Raw genomic sequence first — 27,580 nt, 5'->3', positions numbered from 1 at the left:
TGAGCCAACATAAAATGGCTTTCACATTGATCCAGCAAAGCCACAGCTAGGAATTTACCCTCAAGAATTGAGGGTCAGGTGCCCAAAGATGCTCACTGCAGCATGACAGTAACAGGGGGAATGTGAATGAATCTCAATATTCCACACCAGGGGATGAGTAGAGAAGGTGCTGGTGCATCCAGAATGGGGAGATGAGATTCTCTACCCCACAGAGGCCCTGGCTCACAGGTAAGCAAAGTGTGTGCTGGGTACAACCTGTACACAATCCCCTGGGGAGGGATGGTGAAAAATGCACTGCTTCAACCCAAGATTTCATTATGACAACCTCAGATTCAGGGGGGCAAGGGAAGTTACTGGCTGCCTCCTTTGAAGCCAAAGCTTCAAAGCTTGAAGCTGCCTCCTTAAAATGTTGGCACTCTCAAGTGATCAAGTGTTTCAAGTGTTATATGATCTGACAGGTATTGGTCTACTCATGATGACAATCAATCAGCATTTTTTTTTCACTGAGAATATCTTGGATGGTACACAAAAATTAACTGAAATAGATCACTGACCTAAATGTAAAAGCTAATACCGTAAACATCTAGTAGAACAACTTACGTGTATGTTCATCTTAGACATACTCCAGCTTTTTCTAACATTCGGTGCACATTTACTAGGCAATTAGTCAATATCGATTACTCTGCTCGGTGCTGGAGATATGGAGACAAATGAGATAGCTCCTGATGCCAAGCATCTTAAAGTATTTTTGGAGCTCATTTTATGGTTTTATGCTTGGTAAGATTATACTAAACCTCTGAAGTCATTCATATTTCTTGCCAGACTATGTTGGTTATAACCTAAGATTATGGAATTTGGGGCTCATTAATTGAACAGGTAAGGATACACCTGCTACATGCTAACATTTCTCTAATGGAAAGAAGGGTATTGAGCCAGGGGAGGTACAGGATAAAAGATTCAGATGTCAGATTCAGGAGAGCCCCATGAATAAACATCACTATTTAACCCAGACCAACACATACCTGCCAATGTGGCAGAAGAATGGATAGGTGATAGGAAGAGACTAGCCAGTTAGAGGGAAGTGGCTAACAGGAAGGAATGAAAATAACCTTTTAACCTCCTTACCACAGGCATCTTCCCTAACGCTGTTGCTGATCAGAAGCAAAACTAGTTAGTTGGAATTTCTTCTGCTTTATTTTCCCTGACCTTTCTCAGTGGGAAGTGAGAAAAATGCCTAAAAGGTCAGCTACAGAGGAAGAAAGGAATAAAACCAAAGAATATGGATAACTCTAATGGGGTAACAAGCTGGAGACTCAAAGAAGCTCAGGATGCTTAGCTTGGGGGCAGTGGGCAGGGGTGGGGGATAGACAGACAGATGTCCGTGGCTGTTCAGGAGCAGAGGTAGTAGGGGCGGGTGGGATTACACAGAGGTGGACTCTGCTTTGGCATAAGAAAGGGCATTTGGGTTATCCACATACCATCCAACGCCAGATGGCCTGTAAGACACAGCGGAGTCCTCCCACAATCGGGAGACCAGAGCTAAGGGGCTGCCTGCCGTGGCCCCCAGTGCCCTGTCTGTAGCTCTCTGCTGAGAATAGGAGGAACCCCACCGGCAGAACAGCTGTAGGCAGGCCAGGGCTGCACTTCCCAGGCATTCCGTACAGGTGGGGAGCATTATACGTGACACACAGGAAATGCTTATGCCCTGACTGCAACACAGGAAGCACTTACCCAGCAATAGTGCTCACTTACTTCAGGGCTGACAGATGAGTCACTGGAAGGCTTGTACTTGAGCCTGTGGGTGAACCATGGGCCACCCTCTAGGCATGCCCCCCCCCCCAAACTCCTACAATGTCATCAAAAGCCCAGCAGAAAGCTTGATCCGCACAGGGTCACAGGCAAACTGTACTGACTAAAACACCAGCTGAAAGCGATGTTGACCTTAGCTTGGTGGCAATCAGTGGGACCTCCAGCAGGCTTTCTGAAATGCTGAAAAGATCGTCCAGAACCTCATCACCATGCTCATGGAACTCCAGAAACCCCAGGTTGGCAAAGTCAGAACCACGTTTCCTAACCTTTCTGAGTATGAAGGCAACCTTTATAATAGCAAAATGCTTACCGAAGCTCAGGAGATGGAAGGCATGCTTTTACTATTAGTTGGTCCAGGAACTGCACATGTGCATATGAATTCACTCAGGCCTCTCTGCAACAATCCCAAGGTCGCCCAAAGTGATTAGGAGGTTGGTCTCTAGACCTGTGCTGTCCAATATGGTAGCCACGGCCCACATGTGCCTTAGGAGCTTGTAAAACATGGCTAAACTACACACCAGATTTCAAAACCCTAGCATAAAAAAGAATATAAACATCTATGCTACTAATATTTTATTGATTAGGTGTTGAAATTATTATATTTTGGACTTAAAATTATCATATATATTGGACTAAATAATATATGTTGTTATGGGCTGAATTGGGTTCCCCCAAAATTCATAGGTTGAAGTCCTAACCCCCAGTACCGCTGAATGTGACTGTATTTGGAGATTGGAGATTTGGAGATTGGGGGTGATTAAGATAAACTGAGGTCATTAAGGTCTGGGCTGAGTACCACCCGTACCACAATGCGCTGATACCCATGTCACCAATCTGACTGTGGTCCTTATAAAGGAGGACCACACACAAAGGACACCAAGGATGTATGCTCACAGGGGAAAGACCATGCAGGGACACATGGTGAGAAGACAGCCATCTGCAGGTCAAGGAGATAAGCCTCACAAGAAACCAAACCTGCAAACATCTTAACTTGGATTTCCAGCCTCCAGATCTGGGAGCAAACCAATTTCTGTTATTTTAAGCGACTCGGTCTGTGTTCTTTGTTATGGCAGCCCTAGCAAACTGATACATGGTATTGAAATTAATTTTATCTGTTTACCTTTTTCAATGTGGCTACTAGAAAATTTATAATTGCATTATGTGGCTCATGTTGAATCTCTATCAGACAGTGCTGCTCTTGAGTTTCCACTGTGGGGACAACTCATCATTCCAGGTAGAAGGAAGGTAGGTCCCACTGCCTTGGGGCCCAAGCATGGCTTCCCTTCACCTAAACCAAGTGTCTCACTGCTTGCCACCAGGCCTTCCAGGGAGCTGCCGTTCTACAAAAGGTGACTGCTCTGTGTGGTTTTCTAAAAGGCGACACAGCCTTGAACCACTTCCTGAAATTGTTGGAGTCTCTCCGTCATTCTTTCTGAGGCAGGTCGAGTGAGCTGGGTAGGCACGTGCAACAGAGTGTATTTGTAACCGCATAATCACCATCCGGCAGGTCTTTATTTTGTAATTAAACAAACAAAAAATTAAATCACAAAGGGCTAATAAGAGACCTCAAGGACACCTGCCTGGAAATTCCAGCTCAGTGGATTTACCACATGTGTTTGCGTATTTTCCAGCGTGCTGAGCTTAGCACGTTATAAGCCATGTCTCATTTTATTCTCACACCAACCCCGTGGGGCAAATGTCTGATCCCTATATTCTCACTACAGTAGTGTTGTTAGACCTAAAGAGAGAAATTATCCACAAAGCAATTCTTATTAAATGACCCTAAAGTGGTTATATTGTGTGTGTGTGCTCATATAGTCTCACCCACCCCTTTTCCAGGTTCAGAAAAGTTTGTTGTATTATAAGAAATTATTTGAAATCTCTCCTTTCAAGTTTAATCCATTAAGTCTTTGCTCATCCTTAGAAACTGACAGTAAGAATAAACAACACTGGAATCTACTCCATTATTTGACAAGAATGTTGGGAGTCCTATCCCTAGGAATGGCCTAGGGTGACAGTCTGAATGTCCTAAGCTCCCTGCCCTAAAAGAATCTATGCTCCAGTAGAGAAGATAAAACACAAATATCCAAGTAACACAAATACAGGCGGGAAGAAGGTACTAAGCAGCTAAGGTCTGAGGGAGCTCAGGGCCAGAAGGCACACAGCCTACCCTAGGGAGGAGGGGAAGAAGAGGGTGGGCAGAGAGGAATCGGGGACCAGGGCAATCATCCTGGGGGAGGAGGCCTGGTGGCCAGCTGCAGAAACAGAAGGAAGTTTTTCACAGGTAGAGCCAAAGCAAGCAGTCTGGAAGGCATGGGCCTGTTTGACTTGCCAAGTCACAGCATTCAAAACAGATACCCCAGCAGACCAGGAGCTCCTGTGAGGCAGGGGCCGTGCTTACTGGTCTCTACCTCCCCAGAGCTCAGCCCAGTGTGTGGCACACACAAATGCTCAAGAAATGGGGCACCATCCAAATCGGAACACTTGAGAGTGAAAGAGAGAACTATGGATGCTTGTGCCGAGACAAAAAGCATTAACTGGCTTGTCCCAGGCACACCCGGACGTAAGTCACTGTGTTAGTGGTGTGCATAGAAGCTAACTGAAAATTGAGAAGCATGGGGTGGCAGGGGCAGATCTGGGAGTGGGCCAAGGAAGACAGTGCCCCAAAGGCAGGTGTGAAACAACCCGAGCTGCTCAAGGGCGGGGCTGGGTCTCTTTCATGTTTGTTTCCCCTGTGCCCAGCACACAGTCCTGGCACCCCGCAGGTACTCAACACTCACTGCTGGGCGGAATGCATGAACCAGACTTCAAGTTTCTCAAAAAGAGGGTTAAACAACAATTATTTTTTTAAACCATTGAAGCCAAAGACAGGGCAGATGAAACAGAAGAAAAGAGAACCTCCAATCCATCCCCAGGGCTCCCACCTAATCTGGGCTCCCTGGCCCACACTGAGCTTTTTCTCCCACCACAGAGCACGTTAGATATGGACACACCTGTACAGGAGCAGCTTCGAGCTCAAGCTCTCCAACTAACATGGCAAACCCATTCACCTAGAAACAGGCCACCCAGGACAGGGTTGGTTTTCTCCTCCTGAGACTGACTGGGTAATGATGGCAGCCATCATCTCCTGTGTGATCATCGGGTTAAGGTTACACAGTGTGTTTAAAGCTGCAGAACTAGTGAGTTGCTGGATGGAATCCAAACCCAACACTTTGCTGCTTACCAGCTGTGAGATCTTAAGTAAATTACACACTCAACCACAAACTCTTCAACTACAAAATGCGATTTGATTTTTTAATATATGTATGTATTCTGATACATATAATTTATGCATATAGCAATATATTAATTATATGTAATATGGCTCTTTATAAGAACTAAATGTGCATGTAAAACACTTAGCACATAATAAATGCTCAATAAAAGATACCTATTATTATTATTGCTACAACTTAATTTCTTTTTATTTACACAGCCCTTAATACACTTTTTAAAAAGAAGCAACTTTCTGTCACCCTTTTCACACCAATCTCCCAGGATGTGTGTGGATTCACTATTCCTTGGACCCACCATTATCCTAACTCAAATGACATGGGGCTGGGTCTGTCTTATAAGAAGAGCCCCAAAGCAACCTGCAAGCAGCTGCTTGGAAGGGGTGGGTTTTCTTAGTGTGGGCACTCCTATAGGTGACAGAACCCTTTCTGCCACCCAGTGCGCACCCACTACAACCAACACATTTTCCATCCTTGAAAACAGAGGTCACCCAGGAGGCTGGTGGCCCAAGGTAGCCTGCCAGGGAAGACACTGCATGAGGCTGCTATCTTCCCACAAATGCAGGAAGAAACCATACAACCTCTAGGCTGGCTTCTCATACTCTGTTGGCCCAAGAGAGCAGACCCAAGGAAAGGAGAAGGAAAACCACTTCCAAATTTTCTGCTTAATAAGAGATGGTATTTCAGGAGCTTCCTAGGCTTAGGGGAGGGAAACAGATTTCTGACATAGCTGTGCCCAAAACACTGAACTGCTACAAAAAAAAAAAAGTCACGCTCAGTAAGTGACTGCTGACAACACTGTCCTTCAAGCAACAGGCAGTGAATGTAGAGGAAATGAAGCCCACACCACCCTCTTATAAGGGGCACACCCTCTATTAACACGTATGAACATGAGCCCGTGAGCTGCACGAGATCATGATGAAGTCAGCGCAAGTCACTGCTTGGAAATCCAGCCATGTCACTGAGGACGGCTCTGTCACAGCCAGTGAGAGGCGAGAGGCATCCGGCCCTTTGAGGCCCGCTCACTTCTGATGCCGGCATCAACCACCATCTCATGGTCTCTGTCCCTCACACTTCACCAGAACTCTGGGTACCTCTCTCTCCAAGCTTCTCGCTTGGTGGCGCATAGACCGGCAGTGTCAGCATCCACAGGTTGCTACTTGGAATTCACCCCAGACCTGCCGTACCAGGAGCTGCATCTAACAAGGTCCCAAGGTGCACACTGAAGTTTGAGGAGCCCGTGTCAACCGGCTTGTGGAGATAACTGAGAGGCTTGGACTTGCTCTGCTCCAGGTGGAAAAGAAATGTCAGCTGGGAGAGACGTTACCATTTGCCCTCCTCTCTTTCTACAGAGATTTCTTATTTGCTCCACACTTTCTATTTTCTTTTCACCATCTGCTTCTCATCATTAAAAAAATATATATAATCCCCCAAACAACTATGAAACGAGTCCTGACCCATTCCAAACAAAGAGGCAGTTAAGTAGAGGGAAAGATGTGTAGAGTAGAGGAGAGGGGAAAGGGGGCCCAACGTTTACCAGACCCCTACAAAGAAGTCAGCATGATTCTTCCCGTTCTCAGGTGAGGAAACTGGAGCTCAGCACTAGAGACGAAGCAACTTGTCTAAAACCACGTGGCTGACCAGAGCGAGACCTGGTCCGCCCAACCCAGCCCATGCCATCCCAAGCAGGAAAAGTGCTTCAATGCATGTGCTTCACAAATGTTGAGCTGAAAAGGAATCTCTCCACAGAGTACCAGCAAGAACATCAGGAATGAAGGCCTTTCTGCACTAAAATGCAATTCCATAATACGTCTCTAACCTTAAAATGCCCTCCTCCCTTTCTGACTCAGCAATTCCACCTCCACCCTCGATGCTGCCACCTTTTATACAGTTTTATGCCACTGAGAACAGAAAGCATTAGGTGCAAGATCGTGCCATTATCTGAATGATCAACTTGGGGTGAAATATCCAACTTTCTCTGTTCTGTTTCCCCCAGTGTATAAGGGGCCCCTATGTATATGGATATGAACACTTTGCGCGTGGACATTCCAAAAGAACCCTAGAGGGAGAGACTATGTTCCATGGCATGCGTGAAACTCAGGTTTCAATCAATGTATCTAAGTACAAAATCAAATGGTCAATTTGACCACAAGCCAATCATTCCTGTTTCCATCTGGCTGCGAGGCTTGATTGGTGTGACCAGTGCCCCTGTAGGCTCTGTGTTCCACTGTGGCAGAAGCTATGAGCTGTCTGTCCAGTACCCACCTCTCCTCCTCCTCCTTTAATAACAGAACTTCAATATCTGCACTGTCCAACACGGTAGCCACTGGCCACAAGTATTTATTTAAGTTTAAATTAATTAAAAGCATGGGGGGCATGGGCAATATACATAACCTTAACACTTGTACCCCCATAATATGCTGAAATAAAAAAGAAAAAAAATTAATAATAATTAAAAGCAAATAAAACTAAAAAGTCAATTCCCTAGTGGCACTGGCCACATTTCGAGGGTTCCATAGTCATATATGATTAGTGGCCACCATATTAGACGGTGTTGGTATAGAACATTTCCATCATCATAGGAGGTTCAACAGCAAAACTCTACACTGATAGGGCTTATAAGATGTCCAGGTAAAACTCAGACATCTCCCAACCTCCTTTAAGATATGGATGGTCAATGAGTTGTAAAAGTCACCGGAGGCTCTTTAAAGGGGCCTCAAATCAGACTGTAAGTGCCCTTTGCCCTTCTCCTTTCTTCCTGTGTGGAAAGCAAATACAATGGCTCGAACCCAGCAGCCATTTGGGGAGTATGAGGAAATAAGTGTTCCTAGTGTTGGTGAGCCAATAGCTCAGTCCTTGGTACCTTTCTCTTCTCTATCTCCCTCACCCCCTTGGTGATATCATTAAATCTTGTGGCTTTATATATAGTCTATCTGCTGATGACTCCCAAATTTATACTTCTAACCTGAGACTACTACGCAACACTGAAGACTCATATGTGTATTAAATACATCTACACTTCAATGTCTAACAGGCCCCTCAAACTCAGTGTGTCTAAAAGCAAACACCAGATCTTCTCCTTAAAACCTGCTCTACCTGTGGCCTCAGTTGAGAACACCACCAGTGACTGACTCAATCATTCCAGTTACTACTCAGGCTAAAAACCTTGGAGTCACCCTCATAAGTGACAATCAACCCCTCAGGAAATCCTGCAGGATGCAACTTCAAAACGTATGCAGACTTTGACCACGTCTCACCACCTTCACTGTTATCGCCCCAGGCGGAGCCAGCAAGCCTCTCTTCCCTGGAGAGGTCTAATAGTCTCCTAACCTGTTCCTGGCCTAGGATGCCCAACATGATCTGTCCCACAGCCACCACTGCCACTCCAGCCTCCTCTTCTCCCACACCAGCCTCCCTACTCAGCCTCAAACCCACCAGACACTCAGGGCCCTGTCTAAGCACTTCGTCTAGGAATCCACCCTGCTCACTTCCCCTCCTCCTCCAAGTCTTCGCTCAAATCTCACCTTCTCAATGAAGTCAGCCTGACCCCCGATCCTTAGCCTGCACTACCAACCTGCTCCATGTTGCTCTATTTCCTTTTTCCCCATAGTCCTCATCACCGTCTAACACCCTTTAATTTACTTCTTTATTATATCTACTGTCTGTCTCCCTCTACTGACGTAAGCTCCTAGGGGGCAAGGATCCTTGTCTGCTAGTGGATGGGGCCGAGGGCCACCAGCCTAGGACGTAGGGGGCATGCAATGCAATGTCCTGAATAAGTGAAAGGTCAAGAGAACTGCATCCTTGGGCAGCTGAACCAACATCAGCAACTTCTCTTCCTCTAGGAAAAAGAAAAATTATCTTGATATGCTTAAGCCCCTGTCATCAGGTCCTGATTCCTGGCAGCTGAGTGGAATTCCTAACTGATACCTCTGCAAGGACCAGAGGTATTGTGTTTTATTCTCAGACTGCAGAACTGGGGACTCCTTGCAGGCACTATGGTACTCAGAGCCCTACCAATGACCCAATGTATCACCTTCCCCAGAGCTGAATGTTGCCTGTGCTCCAGGAAACAGAGGAAGAGAGGTAAACAACAAGCTATCCTCCCATCATAATCACCTCCTTCAATGACTGAAAGCCCCCTTTGGAGATGGCAACTGATTTTGAAAACCCGTGTTAAAAGAGGAGTTAAAACTATTAATATATACCCACCAGTGGTGTGTATGTTTTTAAATATGTAAGATACAATTATTGGGTGGTATTCCTGCAGAAAAGGTACATGATGAAATAGACAAACTCAAACAGGGGGACCTTCTATAAAATAACTGACCTGCACTCTTCAAAAATGTCAAAGGCCTGAAGGACCAAGATTGAGGGACTGTTCCAGACTAAAGAGACGTGACAATCAAATGCAACACATGGCCCAGGATTTTCTTTTGCTACAAAGAGTGTGAAGACAACTGGTGAAATCTGAGTGAGTTCTGTAGATTAGCTAATAGTAATGTATCACTTATTTCAATAATTGTGCTATGGCTATGTAAAAGAACATCCTTGTTCTCAGGAAATGCACCTAAGTATTTAGGAAAAAAGGGGCATCATGTCTGCAACTCACTCTCAAACAGGTAAAAAAGCATAAATAGAAAATGACAAAGCAAACACGATGAGAGATTAACATTTAGGGAATCTGAGTGAAGAATTTAGGCTATTTCTTTGTGCTAGTCCAGTAACCTTTTTGTAAGTTTGATATTATTACAAAATAAAGATTTTTATTTAAAAAGTATGTATGTACAGACACACGCATACAGAGACAGAGAGCACACATGCAGGCGCTATTTGTCGAAAGCTTGCTCAAGTCCAGTACTTTCACAATTTCTTACGCACTAACTTCAGGTCAATCAAATGCTTATGGAGAAAATGATCCTTTCATTAAAGGGCCTAAAAAGTACTCCCCTTCCAAAAATGAGAAGAAAAGAGGACATGATCTTAACACACCAAAAATGTGTGTGACCAAAAATAATCATTATCTTTAATAATGTAGGCAGAAATCTATTATTTTTACAAAATAAAAAATAATTTGATGGTATCACTATGGAATGTGTTGGTCCTCTTATCCTATGCAATATGGCCTAGGGGCCAGGCTTCCTTTCTTTACAATGGGTCATCTAAAAAGGACTTAATCACAGGTGACTTAAGATTAGCGGTGAAAGTCAGAGATGAGAGGGCCCCTCAGGAAACCTTAGCTGGCTCTGAATCTTTCCTCAGAAGAGGAATTCTCTGCACAGATCCTCACTGCCATCCCTACTCAGATACAGTCGTCACCCTCCAACCGGGTTTTTCATCTGCGTCCTGTCTCACTGTGGTACACAGCACCAAGGGGAACTAGCGCCCCCCCCCAACTTCCCCTTCTTGGGATTCCCAGCCAAACACATGACTTTTTCACTGTCAGTCTTGCCATGAAAGCTACTCCCTCCAGCCTCTGCAGCCAGCCCCGGAGGCTGAGTCCACTCGGCCCACGCGTCTTCGTTCCGGGGGCCACCTTGTGCCCTTCCATGTGGAGCTGGATGTACCTTGGACACAAAAGGTTTACTTGGGAGGAGAGACACAGCAAGGGCTCCTTCCAAACCGGGAGTCTGTGTGGCTGAGAGGTGGGGAGGTCTGGCAGAGGCAGCCTCAGGGCTGGACTAATGTACCAGCTCCTACCCAAAGAGTGATTCCGAGACCTACTGCTCCTTGAGCCATGTGGGACTCACTTTTTAGGCCAGAGAATCCTCCAAATGACCTTGGGAATGGGTGCTCCAGGAAGGGGTGGAAAAAACAAGGGAAAGAATAATGGCACAATTTGAGCTACCTTTATATGTCATTTTTGATCAAAGCGATTGTTTTAAAAAACAAAAAGGAGGCGGGGGACAGGACTGCCCTTCGATCTTACTTGATCAAGTCACCAATCAGGAAAACCAGAGGGCTAAAAAATGACTCAAATAACACTAGTCCACTCTGCACTAATCTGAGCTGGGTCAAATTCAGACTCAGAAGGTGAGGACATTTCCAGAGTTTATACAGTCCTGTGGGAGGTAGTGCCGGCCCTTCACCAGCTCCCTGCCCTCACCTAAGCAAACACAACCTTCAGCAATTCGTTAACATTCGTTAGTCCTTAGTGTACAGAGGGGCTGCTGAACAGATCTCAATGTGCATGGGACGAGGGTGAAAAATAACATCTCAATTTAGATAAAATCTTTTTCATCATTTTAAACGGAAACTATTACAAACATCTAACAAATTCAGTCAAAATACAGAGAGTACTTCTGAACCAAATACACAAACACGAAAGCTGTGGTCTGGCAGTTAAAATGGCCCCCACAAATCTGCTTTCCTATTTACTCATCAATTTAAAAAGCCACAGGAAATGAGAAGGAAAGACTCTGATAAACATCTGTAAGGCATGCCTTGAGTGACTGACCAACTTCTTACCAAGTACAACAGACATAGTGGTGTGCTAAAGCACGCTCTAGCTGGTTTGCAAGAGCCAACTGTTTAATTTCCAGAAAGTTTACAAGCCAGGGTTAAACACATCCATTATTAAAAGTTAAATTGAATAAACTTACAATTAAATAAATTATATAAAGATAAAGGGAATAAATATGCAAAACTCATCATATCCTAATTATTTTACTATATTGATCATCTATGCTCTTGGAAATACTATACAACAGTGTGCTACTGCACAGCTTTTCCTAAATCCACATCCAGTGACGTCACGTTGGTAGCTTGAAATCAGTAGTGATAAGACTATTTATACCAGAGGAACTGGCAAAATGCTACAAGTCAGAGCCCCCCCCCCCGCCCCCCGCCACCAAGAGCCCGTTGTTAAGCAATGGCAGCACACCATAGCTCTAGAACGCAAACCACCAAAAGCTGCAACCTCTGGAGGCCATGTGCTCAGAGATATTCCCTGGACTCCACTATAAAACTCAAGTTTTATGACCTTGGACAAGTTACTTGACCTTTTTATTTGTGTACAGCATTTTTAAGAGTACCCGGCACAAACTTGGACTAATTATTTCTAGCTTATATTTTTGAGAAGTGTTATAATGCAGTGGTTGAAAGCCCAATCTAGGAAACCAGACTTGCTGGGTTCAAATCCTACTTCTGCTACTTGTCAACTATAAAGTATTGAGCAAGTTCCTTAAGTCCCCTATGCCTTGTCTTCTAAACAGTAAAACAAGGATAAAAATAGTAAGTACCTCACATATAATAACTGACAATGCCCGGCACATACTGAATGTTCAATTAGTGTTATCTGATTCCATTACTATCACTCTGAACAGAGCAGGAATTCTTTTGGAATCATTTTCAAATAGTTTAATTACTCAATTCTTTAATACTAATTTGTATATTGTCATATCTCACTTTTTCCCAAACACACTATTATCTACTAGAGAGGATCACAGAGAAATCTAGCTGCTTCCAAAATTCAAATCAACTCCAAAAGAAAAATTTTCTATAACTAAAAGTGAATAAATAAATAAATCATGCAGGAAATATAAAATAGAAGTGACTAGGAGGTGATTATTTTAAAGAGAATCACCCTTATAAATAAGTTCAAGTTTTGAGGTGGGGGAGGATTATTTATAATCCTTTATAATCACATCTCAAATATAAACACAAAACCAGTAAGACAGAATACATTATCATGTGTGACTTCAAAGCATATTGGTGCTATAGGGGCATCAATAGTATATAGATAAAGCCAGTATAAGTAGATAACTGTAAACAGAAAGTTACCGCTTACAATGAAAACTTCACCCACAACAATTGCTAAAAACTTTGTCTCACACAAAATGTAAATAAGCTTATGATAAAACCATAAGAATGTCAATAGCATGTTTATTACTTTACATGGGCTCTATTTCAAAAAAGGATTTAAGGTGGGCAAAGCCACTGGATTAGAATTACTGTGCCTTCCTCTGTCCTCTGTGGCATGCATCCAAATGCAGAAGACTAAAAACACTTCATTCCACCCAAGAAAAAACTCAATGGCCAAACAGTGCTCATGGGAGATCTCAGCTCCCACGCTGGACATGAACCACACCCCTGCATTCTTGATTTGTCCCCAGTTTCTCTCCAGCTATGCATAACATGGCCTCCCAGAGGAGGTGGCCAAAGCAACCCACACGCAGAGGGCTGACTTCCAGCATGGTCTCCAATGCCCAGTCCCCAGGGACATCCCGTGTGACGAGAGCACATCACATGAGCAGCTTTACCCTTGAGCTGGAGGATGATGGTGGCTCCCCACTCATCGGTTCTACTCACCGCGTCCCCTGCCCTAGCTTCCTTACCAGAGATTCAGGCCACCTACCTACAGACCAGGAGAGCTTGCCAAAGGCACTAAGCTGACTGAAGGAATAAAGAAAAATCTCCCCAGTTTTCCTTGGGCACCCACTGTGGAGAGGCTTGTCCTCTGCAGGACACAGATTTAAGGCCACCTCAGGGACTACCAGGGCCCCTCCATGCTGTTCTCAGGGGTCCTAACAAACCCCCGACCAGGACATTACAGGCCTGGGGCAGGGAAGAGGAGCTGACTGCAGCAGGAGGGGACATTTCCTTCATGTTTAATTACTCCTGCTCAAGTGGTGCTAACCTCCTTTCCAAAGCACGTTGAAGATCTTCCAAAAAGAGAACCTGAACCACTTGTGATGACTAGTCTACAAACTGCAGATGAAGTCAGTTTGGAAGTGACATTGAGAAGATCCCTAGGACAGGTAATTAATAAATAAATCAAGGGGACAATCTTTCAACAGAAAACCATGCAGACATGAAAAAGAACAGGGAAGCTCTGTATGCACCAATATGGAACAATATCCAAGATAGTTTTCTTAAAATAAGTTTGACTGAAATATCATTTACACATGCTATTAACAATATTCACTAATTTTGTGTGTACATTCTGATGAGCTTTAATAAATGTATTTAGTCATAAAACCACCACTACAATCATGATGCTAAACTATGTTCATCGCCCCAGAAAGTTCCCTCATCCCTCTTTGAAGTCAAGCATCACCACTCCTCCCCCGAGTCCCACCCTGGGAATCCACTGATGTGCTTTCTGTCTCTTTGGTTGACCTTTTCCAGAACATCATATAAATGGAATCACATAACATGCAGCTTTATGTGTCTGGCTCTTCCCAGCATGATGTGGGTGAAAGTCATCCATGTTGTGTGTGTCTTTGTTATTGCTGAGTGGTATTCCATTGCAGATTTACCAAAATCTGTTTATCCATCCTGCTGTTGGGCATTTTAAAAGAAAAAGTAAGTTTTACAACAGTGTGTACATAGTATGCTGCCATTTGTGTAAAACAAAAGGAGGCACACACACAGGTTTCAATATATATTGATGAGCTCTTGAAAGACATGCAAGAAATCCGAACTGAGGTTGCCTTTCAGAGAGCAATGAGGTGGCTGACAGACAGCCTTTCTTTGTATACCTTTTAGAATAATTTTTTAAAATTTTAGGGTGCATATGCCACCAATTCAAAAAAAAAAAGGAAAAATGCTTTGAGAAGACCTCCTACATGTAAGGCCCGCATCCCTTTTTGCCAAGCTCCAATACTTTCTTTTTTTTTAGCTATTTCATTGACTTGTCAAGATGACCAAGAGATTTAGCATGATATTTTCCAGATAAAGAAGGAAACTTTGCTGTTTTCACTTCTCTTCATCATGCAGAATTTATTAATGCCAACTTAATCTTCTTTAACTATCTGTTTCTTAAACTTAAACCAGAAAAACAAAAAAGCCTCAAACACCTCTGAAAACTAGCATTCAGTGGATCCCAACACTCTGCAAACTCAAAGCACATCATGTGACTGAAGCTACAGTCCCAAGGCATTTTGTCAGATGTGCAAATGGAAACAAACCAAAACACCTGGGCAGAGCCTAGGATGTGATCTCTGAAAAGACCTGGTGGCCAGGATGACGTCCTGCCCTTCCCCAGGCCAGGATGGGCATCTGCCCCCACAAACAACGAAGGAGCTGCAGGAACTTAGGATTCAAGATTGAAACTCCTCTGATTGTTCAGGAACATAAAAGAACAATCTCATGAACATTTGCAGCTTCTCAGAAAAACCAATGCACTTGTATATTTCCTTGTCTATCACAGAGTGCTTTTCTTTATCTTTTTAAACATTAATCCTGTTATTGGCTCTCTTGATGGTGTCTGCCACAAGGTTCTTTTTTTTTTTTTTTGAGACAGAGTCTCATTCTGTTGCCGGGGATAGAGTGCCATGGCGTCAGCCTAGCTCACAGCAAGCTCAAACTTCTGGGCTCAAGCAATCCTTCTGCCTCAGCCTCCTGAGTAGCTGGGTCTACAAGCATGCGCCACCATGCCCGGCTAATTTTTTGTACATATTTTTAGTTGGCCAATTAATTTCTTTCTATTATTAGTAGAGATGGGGTCTTGCTCTTGCTCAGGCTGGTTTCAAACTCCTGACCTTGAGCGGTCCGCCTGCCTCGGCCTCCCAGAGTGCTAGGATTACAGACGTGAGCCACTGTGCCCATTCCTGACACAAGGTTCTGCTCAACAAAGGTTTCCTGAAGGCCTCTGAAAGGTGTCCCTGGTCCTCACAGTTAGGAAGGACATAACCGCCCCACATGGCCTATGCCTGGGCTTCTCTGCCGTCCCCACATGAGACTTGGAACTGTCACCCTGGTTTCCTGGCTCCCAAATGGCTGCTTATTTGCCTGTCATACATAGCACTTGATCTGACAAAAGGCTTGCTTTCTCAGAGTACTGGCCAGGATCTGAGGGGGTAGCAGAGTTACCACCCAGGTAAAAGCACATAAACTAGAACACGACGATGTAACCACAGGACACTCGTAATTACTCTTCAGCACAGGCCATGCATCCCAAACTCCCTTCCTCACCATCTCAGGCTGTCCATTCCCAGCAGTCAGTCCGCATAGAGGTGAGCAGGCCCCACCCCATATCAGAAGTTCCCTGCGACTCTGAACTCCAGCTAACCCAATGAGTCACTTCAACAAGGTTCCTTTGGACAAGTACTTATTCTATGTCTGTCTCCCTCAAAGCAGGAGCGGGGCAGTGTGAAACAAGCTCCAAGATGACAGGAAGATGACAGTGGCATCTCCAGGGCCTAGGACAGTAGCTGACCCTAAGGATGTGCAAGACCTGTGGACCGACTGAGCCTTGAAGAACAGACAAACCTTCAGCAAGCCAGACAGCGCAAGGCACGTCCGATCAAAACAGAGTGTGGCCAGGGCTTCCCAGACAGGGCTCGGGGGATTGTTTTCAATAGTGCATAGGCAGGCCTGGTGCGGTGGCTCACACCTGCAATCCTAGCACTCTGGGAGGCCAAGCTGGGTGGATCGTTTGAGCTCAGGAGCTCGAGACCAGGCTAAGCAAGAGTGAGACCCCATCTCTACTAAAAAAAAAAAAAAAAAAAAAGTAGAAAGAAATTAGCTGGACAACTAAAAAATATATACAGAAAAAATTAGCCAGGCATGGTGGCACATGCCTATAGTCCCAGCTACTCAGGAGGCTGAGGCAGGAGGATTGCTTGAGCCCAGGAGTTTGAGGTTGCAGTGAGCTAGACTGACACCATGGTACTCTAGAATAAAAAAAAAAAAATAGCACATAGACATGACTCCACAACGGGACTCTCATATTTGAAAAGTTATTCCCTGGTCAATTTCCCTTTAATCTTTCTGATTGCATCAGGGAGAAAGCTCCAGTATGGTACCAGAAAGTCTTTAAGCCTTCCCTAGTGCGTGATCATTTCCCTTTCTAACACACAGGGCGTGTGGGCACTTCTTCAGAGACTTTGGCCAACAATGAAACCCAGCTAAAATTCTATGACACTGTTGTGTCTTCACTGTATTTATTTTTACAATCAGTTTCTGTCTTGAGCATGTGATAATTGGTTTTCTGCTTACAGAAGGGTACAAAGTTTCTGTTTTAAATTATCTTATTTGAGGGTAAAAGTCAGCTCATTTAAGGAGAAAATATGAAATAAAATACTGCAGAAGGTGCATGTTTAAGACCAAAAAATGCAAAAATCATGCAGGTGGTACATGGTTCTACATGGATATGACAAGAACCAGGCCTCTGGCTTCTGTGAGCCTGAGAACCAAGGCAAAGAAGCATAAGAGACAGGTTCTGGGAGGAAAGGGGACAGTTCATGACAAGAGCCAGGGCACATGCGATGTGGCAGAAAGGTAAACTGAGGCAAGGTTGTAGAGAACCTTGAGGCTGAGGGGCAGTATCTGGGCTTCCACCTGTGACCACAGGGTCCACTAGAGGTTGTCAGCCCACTTGATAAGCAGACTCATCCCCAAAGCTGGACTGGTTTGAAGAAGGAGAGGAGAAAAGTTGGGTTGTTTGGACTCTGAGGCCGAGAGGCCAAGGAAGCAGCTAGAACTGCCTCTGCTCTGCTGACCACAACGAGGCCTTGAGAATGCCCCTGGCACTCCAGAAGGACATGGCTCCTCACAAAGCTCTGTACCTCACCGAGGCCACCAGCATGGTGAGTGGAGCGGAGCATGGGGCCGCGCAGTTAGCCTGGGAGGCAGGTGTCAGCCCATGCGGTCTCCCACGATAGTTAGTTATCACCATATATGGAATGAAAACTTCTAGGGAAAAGGAAGGAAGGAAAAAAAAAAAAAGATTGGAATAGGCTTAAAGAAAAAAGAAAAAAAAATACGTAAAGATAGCCTAAACAAAACACACCCAGCCCCTAATGCCTGCCTCGCTGTCTGCTAGCCATATGGTGTGTGATAAGCCAGACGCTTTTATTTATCTTCCTTGACTTGTCTGTAAAGCCGAGAGCCAGCTCCACTGAGAAAGTTCCACTCGTAGGAAACACTGCGTCCTGCTCTTCAGTCCTGACCGGCAGCTCCCAGGCTCTACTCTGGGAGGCAGCCCAGCTGCCGCGCTCCCTCCCCGACCCTTGCTGCCTGCCTCAGCCCCCACACGAGCCTCGGCCCATAAACATGGGCCATGCATGCCTCCCACTCCTCGGCCAGCTGTGCCACCCTGCAGACGGAGTGCCCATCCTCACCATGGAACTCTGCCATTCGCCCAATCCTCTGCTGTGGCCCAGACGGTAACCGGTAGAAACAAATGTTCCTCGTGGCTGTAAAGTACCAGCCACCTCGAGCATTCCTTAACATCAACGTTGCCTCTGGAACCATAGAGCTTCAGAGGTATGTGACTTCCTGGTATATCCCTCTGCTCCTGTCCCCTTGCGTGAGAAAACGGCCAAGCGATAACTATATCCAAATTGCCCCAGGTCCCACTTTGCTGAATCAGGCCTGTTCTCTTGCTCTCCCTAAAACAACCTAGGTGATCACATAGAGGTCTGTGTTCGCTCTGCAATCAGGAGCCCTGGTCTCAGCCCCCAAACTCTTCTGACCGCCGTCTCAATCTCTCCTGCCAGCCAGGTTTCGCCTGAGTGGAGGAGTGCCACTTGCGGAGTGGAGGAAGATCAGCAGAGCTGGATCTCCCAACAGGATGCCACGTCAGATTTGAATTTCAGATAAACAACAAATCATTTTTAGTATAAGTATAGCCCATGCAATACTGGGGACATACTTCTACTCAAGAATCATTCACTTGTGATCTGAAATTCAGATTTACTTGTAAGTTCTATATTTTTATTTGCTGAGTCTGGCAACCCTGGGTATTAGGAAGTAGCAGCCCTGCTCTTCCCTAGTAATGCTCAGAGGCCACCGTAGAAAGAGCCCTCCCTCTGGCCTGTGCCTCACTACTGCCACTCCTTCAGTGCACTCTGCAAAAGGCCTGCACGCACCGTGTGGCCCTGCCTCACAGCCAGGAAACCCAGTAACTATGAACGAAGGGCAACTTCTCCGCCAAAGCAGGAAGTTAAAAAGAACCCCCAAAGCAAAGCAACTGTGGAATAGACTTAGCATAAGGAAGCCCAAGAGAAGATGCCCAGTCCCCAGCAAACGTGAAATCACTGAACACAGGCACTCGACGGCCTGGTGCTTGCATGGAGCCTGTCCTGAGTGGCCTCACACTCCCCAAGGCGCCCACAAGCCAATGTAACCTAAGACTGAGCAGGGCAGGGCTGGCTGGCTTAACAGGAGCACAGACAGCTTTATAAATGGGCAGCACCCCAAGCCGTAGGGCAGCTGGTCCGGGCAGGCCCCAGCACGAGTTCTGGCAGAAGACACAGCCCAGCCCCACTGAAAAGCATCCCAGGGGCATGGACTTGTGTGCTCTGGGCCAGGACAAGTGCCATGGCTGTGTGGGGCATTTCTCTATATACAGCCCAGAAGCATCTAGAAGCAGCTGTTACTCTCCTGGCTCTGGCACTAATAATGCAATAATAGAATGACACTCCATCTCCCATCTACAGACTATTTTAACTATGGGTCAAAAAATCCGCTGCCTAATAATATTAGGTTGAACTATAAGAAACTGCCTTTTCTGTGAGTCAAAAATGTTAGAATATTGGCAATTATGTATGGCCCAACCAAATAATAATAATACTGAATGCTTTCTACTTACGATACATACACCATGTGAGGTCTTTAAGTAAATTCATCATGTAATGTTCAATTCTCACAACCACCTTTCAAGGTAGGTATTACAGTGTTCCTTTCAGAGGTGTAGAGACTGAGACAGGTCACAATACTCATCCAGCTCAATACACATTGGGCCTGAGTGACTCCGAAATCCACATTCATTCCACCCACCACGTGCCCTGGATTAGATGGGTTCTTCCACCTCCTTCACTATCTGACCCTGCCCATCGGCTGACGTCTGACCATTTTAGCTGCATCAAGCACCACAGGACTTCCAGCTAGGCAGCATGTGCCTGCAAAGGGGTGGCTAACCAAAGCCTGGCTCTGTAGCTAACCAAAGCCTGGCCTCCTAAATTAGCAGCAAAGTGTATTTAACAAATAATTCCAAGAGGAGAAAAATACTTGAAGGTTTATTTAGACTGAGAGGGGAAAGGGGCCAAAAAATGCACTCCTAAAATAAATAGACGTAATCACAGGAGAAAAATCTAGCCCAACCAGTTTTAAAATGCCTTAACTATGACCCTAAGCTGATGTGTTATGGACCACTGAGAAAGGCATCAGGTGCGGTGTGATCCAGCACCTCACTGCAGACCCAGAGGCATGTGCTTCTGGGGCTCTCTTCTGAGAATATCACTGAGCTAATAAAGGGGGAAGGATAAAAAACCTCCTAAAAGAACAAGTCAGAGTCAGGGACCACCTCAGTTCTCGTGGCCCCCCATGTCCCTCCTCAGAGGCTGAGACCACACAGTAAGATGAACGAAAGGGCTGTCAGAAGCCAACTTTAAAAGAAGAAGAAATGGATACTCTCCTCTTTGTGAAATAAAATCTTGGAATTCAGAGCATACATAATGCATGATAAAAGTGGTTTCCACCGGCTCCAAATGAACATCTGTAGAGATCAAAGTCTGAGGATAAAAAGGAGGCAGGACTGACCTTAACGTGGGCCGTGTAGTGATGACACGTCTCCTCCAGGTGGGTCAGCTGCAGCTTCTCTGCGACCTGGCCCGCCGTCTCTCCCAGCAACACAAAGTAGACCCTGGGCAGCTGGCCCTTCTCCTTTTTGGCCACATCGGCCGTCAGAACGTAATTCAGGCCTGCCAAGAAATAAAGGCCAAAACATCAGCAAAGCACGAGTCGTGACGAGGACACCTCCTCTCCCCCTGACAGTATCACATGCACGTTTCATGTACCCAGCTTGCCTTCCACTGAATGAAGGACTGCAACCCCAAGTCAAGACCGCCTTGGCAAGAGGCATGTAGCCAGGATGCCTTCTGCCTTCCCAGTGACCCTCTGTGTGTCCCACTTCAGGGCTCTCCCCGATTCAAACCTCATGCCCGCGGTGCCAACTGAGCCACCAATATGCACAACAACAGTTAGTTGCATCCAACACAGGTTAGAGTTCTGACAAGCAAACGTCATGAAAACCCTATAGAACGTTGCTAGAAGCTGCTAAAATTATGGAGGCTTCATGTGATACTGACTCCTATATAGCACCGTGATGTATGCCCAACATAAGGGAGCCATCACGTCCAATAATTCTAACTCATCTCACCAATGCAGTCGGGCTCTGTACCACAGCATCCATCAGACTGTGTGCCTTCCGTGGTTTACTGAGCACTGACTATACACCAGGCACTGTTGTAGGCACAAAGGATACATCGATGAACAACACAGGCAAAAACTCTGGCCTCGATGGGGCTTCCGTGCACGGAAATTCAGATGAAGGCTGGAATTGCCTTTATTCTCAGGTAGCAGACTGGGGTGTTCGAACATTTTGTAGTGCCTGTCCCTTCAGCAAAACTATGACCATGGTGGGATCTGCACTGAGGCCCTCTCCTGCCAAGAATAACTCATCCCCCATACCTGAATGTGTCATGCCAGATGGCAGAACTGCTCTGACACAGTCTGGGACATAAAGAAACAAAAGATGGCCACAATATCAAATACATCCTTGATAACCCAAAAGGCTTTACCTCCAAATTGCAGAGTCTATAAGTAGATGTATGGCAATGTGTTTTTTATTAGGTAAATATGAATATGGCTTCAGTAATAGTGGACCTATTTCACTGCTTTTCTGTGACAGAGAGGTCAGACCCCTGCCTCCCCACCCCCCGCCCCCCAATTCTTTTTATTTTTTTAACTGTTTTGGGGAATATGTCTTTATTGTGTTTTTGGAGACAGAGTCTCACTCTGTTGCTCTGGCTAGAGTGCTGTGGCATCAGCTTAGCTCACAGCAATCTCAAACTCCTGGGCTCAAGTGATCTTCCTATTTCAGCCTCCCAAGTAGCTGGGACTACAGGCATGTGCCACCATGCCCGGCTAATTTTTTCTATATATTTTTAGTTGGCAAATTAATTTCTTTCTATTTTTAGTAGAGACGGGGGTCTCACTCTTGCTCAGGCTGGTCTTGAACTCCTGACCTTGAGTGATCCCGCCTCGGCCTCCCAGAGTGCTAGGATTACAGGTGTGAGCCACTGCACCCAGCCGGGAATATGTCATTTTTAAAGTGAGAGAACAGGAGCCTCTGTCCCTAAAGCAGATGACCCAGCCGGGCCCCGGGCTCCACACACCTGGCTCCTGGAAACCTGGCCTTTGCATCAGTAAAAAGCAGCCCCATGCTTTGAGTAAACAAAGCCAGGTAGCGGGGATGGCTCTGGTTTTTAATAATATCAAAGGGATCAGCCGCCGGGGGAGCTATGAAGAGAGGGAGAGGAAGGTGACCTGAATGGACATTCTGCGGCTGCCATGGGCCATATTTCTGATGCCTCTAATGGCTTCCCTGGGCCTCTGCCATCTCAGGGGTCTGGCCAGGCCGAGCTGGCGGATTCCTGGTCAGCAGGAGCGAGTCTGCCCCAACTTGTTTATTCCAGCAAACAGCTGACTTATGAGGCAAGGCTGTCACCAGGAGGGACCTGAGATCTGGATAATCTCAGGAGATGCCGTTACTAAGAAGAAAAGAATGCATACAGGAAAGTGCTTCAACATAAAATACACTGGAGATGACGCAAGTATGACACGCCAACTCCAGTGCGGACAGCAGCAGCAAATGGGATGTCAAAGCTTCCAGGCAACCCTAGAGAGCAGAGTTTAAAACCTTCATTTTATGAGATGAGAGATCTGAGGTCCCAAAAGGGAACAAGACTTGCTCCAGGTCAGAGAGCCATCACTGCAGAGGCGAGTCTAGAACTCTCTTCACCTCTGCTCCTACCATACCGGCTCTCGGTGCATCTTTTTCATTACTTGACCAAAAACTCACATTTTTTTTAAATGCACACACAGCAGATCCAAACAAGTGCAAAGATCTAGAACTAAACTCTGGCCAATTTACTTTCTGCTGCTCACAACTTCCCTGAGCAACAGCCCAACAGTAAGAAAGGTTAAGTTTCAATGACGTGGGTTCCCACATTCTGTTCAGCCAGACCACGGCTAGAAGTGCACACTGCTGGAAGACAAGCCCGAGGCCTGGGTCAGGTGAACCACGATGGGAGTGGCAGCCTGTCCTCTGTATACCCCAGACCAGCCTTCTTCCCAGGTGAGAGAACTAGGGCTACTTCCCTCGGGAAGGGTGACAACGGAGAGGCCAGCAGGACTGAGCTAGCTTGCCAGAGATGAGCTAGCTGCGCTCAGAGAAAATCTGGGTGGAAATGAACACAGGAAGATAGAGCGGATGGTACTGGTCCCCCACCCACATCCTCTTGTCTTTTACCATTTCTCTGCTGTCCGGCCCAACGTGCAACCACCAGCACCTGCGTCCCTCTTCCCGAGGGCTTTTCCCCGGGGCTCTGCCCACAGGCAGGGCGGGCTAAGAGGGCCAGGGAACTCAAGTCATGCAGGACCCCAGCTCCCTCGCCCCCCAGGTGGGGTAACTCTGACACATGCTCTACACTGACTATCAGGGTTCCCCAGCAGGATTAAGCTCTAGCTATCTACAGTGGTAACCCGCTCAGTAATACACCCTCCATTTGGCCGCTGTGATGGTTAATTTTATGTGTCGACTTGGCTGGGCCACTGAACCCATATATTTGGTCAAGCACCAATCTAGATGTCACTGTGAAGGTATTTTTAGATGAAAATATTTCAATCGGTAGATTTCTGAATAAAGCAGATTACCCTCCATCATGTGGGCGAGCCTTGTTCGATCAGTTGAAGGCTTTAGGGGAAAAAGACTCAAGTTCTCTCAAAAAGAAGGAACTCTGCTTCTACACTGCCTTGAGACTGGAGCTGCAACATCAGCTCTTCCCTGGGTCTCCAGCCCACTGGCCTGCCCTGCAGAATGGGGACTTTCCAGCCCCCAAAGTGTCGTGAGCCAGTCCCTGAAAACCAATCGACTACTCTCTAGCTCGGCCCCACCTCTCTCTCGGTTCTGTTTCTCTGGAGAACCTCAACTACTCCAGCTGCCTTCCCTTCCTGTCTCGCCACCCCATATCCCTGCTGGTGCTTCCTGGGATCCCCGTGAATTAACAGTGTGCTCAGATCCTCTGTCTAAGCTCTGTTTGGGGCAGAACCCAAATTAACACAGTGCGAGTCAGGAAAAGCGAATAAATTCAACCTTCAACATGCGCCAGGCACTGTGCTAAGTACTTTACAAACACCAACCTTGGTCCTCTGAAGTCCCATCTCCCTGAAGAATCACTGACCCAATATACCTCCCTCTTGCAGCTCCGGGGAGGGGACAGACAGCCCACAGTTCACAGAAACTGAGCTGAGGACAAGGTAACCGCTGCTCAGCTTCAAGCAGGGCGTGCGTGCCAGTACATTCACCTTTCAGATTTCTCTACAATCTTACAGTATATACAATCACAGACGTGCCGAATTATCCAATTCACCAAGCGCAATCATTTTGGAAACATTTCATCTCTAGAACAGCCTGCGTGGTGCTTCTCGATTTTAAAGGTATGCTGACATTTTAAATTACCCACAAAAGAGGTCAGCTCTGTATCAGACTCTCCCTTCTAGAAGCAAGCAAGATTCGTGATGAGAAACCCTGCCTGAGCAAGGAGGCAAGAAGCAATGCAGACCATTCTGAAGCCCTGAGCCCGACTAGTAGTTTCCAACCTCACCCACCCAAGAGTCCTGGAAGGGAGCCCTAAGAAGCGGAGGACATGTCAACAGAGCAGCCAGTTGGCTCGTGGGGTTCGGCAGTCTGGGGCCTGGGAGGGTGGGTGCGTCAGGCAGGCTGGGTTGCCCGCAGCCACCCCTGATGCAAGCCAGGCAGCCCCATCAGACCCGGGGAGGGTGCTGGTTCTGATTAGGGCCTGATCCAACAGCACATTTCACATCTTCAAGTTTTTCCTCTGGCAGCTTGTGTCCTGGCCCTGTCGAATGATGTCATGTTGATGGAAAAGCTGATCGGCCCCGAGTAACACTTTCAGCCGCCTCCTTTCCCTGCCCCTCCCCCCACACACACACTGCTGGTTCCCGAGGGCCCCACACACAGGCCTGGGCCAGGAGGGAGCCAGCTGTCTCTCATCAACTCTGGCTCTGGTCCCTCCCAGCGAGTTTCGATTCATTCTCATTCTCCATCAGAACAAGATTTCAGCTGTGAAATTCTACTAATAAATTCCCCTTCCAGAGTTACTCTGAGTTGCCCTTAGAGTTTCCCAGGAGAGGGAGGGGAAAGAAGGATATTTCCACTTTCCTAGCTTTCCTAAATGCCTCTCTGCCCAAGGAATTAGGTAGCAATTATTAGACTAGGTTACCCCATTCCTCATAGCACATGGACTTGCCTCATCTTCCCATCCATCTCCAAGCTTCTTGAGAGACCAGAAGGAGCTCAGAGAAGGTTCTCTGTGTGCAAACGCTATCCAGAGTAGAAATGCAACCCTAAAACCAGAAGAGTCTGGGGACAAGTCTCCTGGTATGGATGACCTTGGTGCCACCTCTCAGGACCTGGGCACAGCTGTTTGTCTGGAGGCAGGGCAGGCACCTCTGCTTGCTCACAGCTTTGTCGGGCTGTCTGAGAGCCATGGAAACACAGGGGCACTGGATCACTCACTTAGGGACCATCCCTTCCTGGTTGCACTGGGCACTCTGGTGAGAGTGCAGAGTTGCCAGCTCCACTCCCAGCCTCCAGAGACCGACAAGCAAGTGCACGCTTCAGCCTGGCCAGCGAGTAGGTCCAAGCACAGCCCATAGGTCCAGGGCAGAGGCTCCCTGGGCAGAGCATTTGCCACCTTTACCTGTGCCATCCAGGAGGTTGCATGGAGCCACAGGCTTCTCCCCAGGCCTAGAATGGAAGATTAATACTACTATTTGGGACAGGCAGAACTGCTTTAAAATGCCTAATGAAATATGCTATAAACCAGTTCTTGGGGAGCCCCATGTCAGAGTGAGGGTCCGTGTCTGCATTGAGGCAGCGCTGAGCACGGCGTCTGCGCACACGGGCTGAGTGCACATCTAGAGGAGCCAGTGTGGGGGCATCGGCTGTTTCCATCCTGAGTGTCTACCTCCCTCATGCCAGGTGCAAGAGCCACAAGGGCAAGGACTTTGCCTGTCCTAGTCACTGCTCTGTCCCCCCGGGCTGAGCAGAGTGCCTGGCGCTTTGTAAGACCTTAATTATTACTTGTTGATTGAATGACCAACTGGGGCTTCAGGAACTCGATGTCACTTGGATACTTGCTGTGCTGGTTTATGAAGCTGTGCTCTCTCACTTCCAACCCGGCCTTCCCTACTCTGCACCATGATGCTGGGGCTGGGACCCTGAAATGAGGTCATTTCTGTCTTGCCGGTGGCTCACTGTGAGGCTCTGCCAACATGGAGAGCTTGAGGCAGCCTGCAGAGGGAGAAGGGACTCCTTCCACCCCGCTTCCTACTCCCATCAGCCTAACTCAGCAACAGTTTGTCATGGCAGCTGGTCTCAACAGCAGTTGATTCTAGTTTCCAGTTCTTCCCAAGCCCCCAGAGCCTGCCTCACCATACCCTCTCAGAGAGACCCGCAGCACCAACCAACACCCACCCCCTCCTCAGAGGGGGTCCCAGCTCTACAGGGCCCCTTCTCCAAGCTTACAGGTTCTGATAGCCCCAAGGAAGTGGTTAACCCCAAGCATAACCTTGACCAGTGGTTCTCAAATCTAAGCCACCTGGAGGTTTGTTAAAATACAGTTGCAGGCCCCACCTTCAGGGTTTCTGATCCGGTTATAATTTGTATTTCTAACAAGATCCCAGGTGATGCTGATACAACACTTTGAGATCCACTGGTGTAGACCTAGCAGCAGCAGTTGCTTCCTGCAGTTACTACCAGGTCCTCTATGACCTGCTTAACCAATTCCCAGTGTTAAATTCCCTCTGTTAAAATAACTGGTGTGGTTTCTGTTTTCCTAACTGGGCTCTTCTTGTTTCAGAGGAGGCCAAGGCAGATTCACCACCTAGAGAGAAAGTCTATATTTCCCACAGTATTTCCAGAAGCTATAGTAGCCATTTTAGTGGCTTTGCTAATCAGCTGGTCCTGAATACTGCCCTGATCAAGTAGGAGCTATGATTTCCCTAAAGCAGGAAGCAAAGAGGCAATTGGTGTCACTTCTCTGTACTCGAGCCCTACCAGGCAGAGAAAAAGAAACTATCACAACAAAGGCTGTAATAGCAACTGTTTATGGGTCCCCAAACCATCCTCAGAGAGCGAGTCATGTGGCTGAAGATGGCAGAAGATAGACACCACTTCTGACAGCCATAGAGAAATACCTAGCACACCATGGGCCCAGCCTGCAGTGCCCAAATGTGGCCATCCTTCTGACAAACTGAGCCCTCTGCAGCAGGCAGCAAGGGGGTAAGGAAGGCTGGTACCCCAGAGTCCCAGCCATTGGTTCCTGATGCAGAGGCCTAGGAGATGATACTGACCAGCCAGCACCCTCTGCTGAGCCGAGAGGAGAGTGGAGTATGTCTGTGCCCTACAGGTGCCTCATCCTTCCTCCACCTGCAGACCTGATCTTCCCAACCACATGGAGTCC

General features: G+C 46.8%; 1 protein-coding gene across 1 annotated transcript in view; it reads right to left on the bottom strand.

Moving 5' to 3' along the window:
* The window catches only part of ITGA9 (integrin subunit alpha 9), a 343,148-nt gene that overhangs the window by 234,322 nt on the left and 81,246 nt on the right, over positions 1 to 27,580 (bottom strand). Inside the window, exon 15 of the mRNA XM_020285519.2 lies at positions 20,571 to 20,731. Coding sequence (XP_020141108.2) covers positions 20,571 to 20,731 — 161 coding nt within the window. The remainder of the gene's footprint in view (positions 1 to 20,570; positions 20,732 to 27,580) is intronic.

This window comes from Microcebus murinus, chromosome 1 (genome assembly GCF_040939455.1).
Source record: "Microcebus murinus isolate Inina chromosome 1, M.murinus_Inina_mat1.0, whole genome shotgun sequence".
Classification (NCBI taxonomy): Eukaryota; Metazoa; Chordata; class Mammalia; order Primates; family Cheirogaleidae; genus Microcebus; species Microcebus murinus.
Note: the sequence above shows the minus strand (reverse complement) of the source record. Positions and strands in the feature narration are given on the sequence as shown.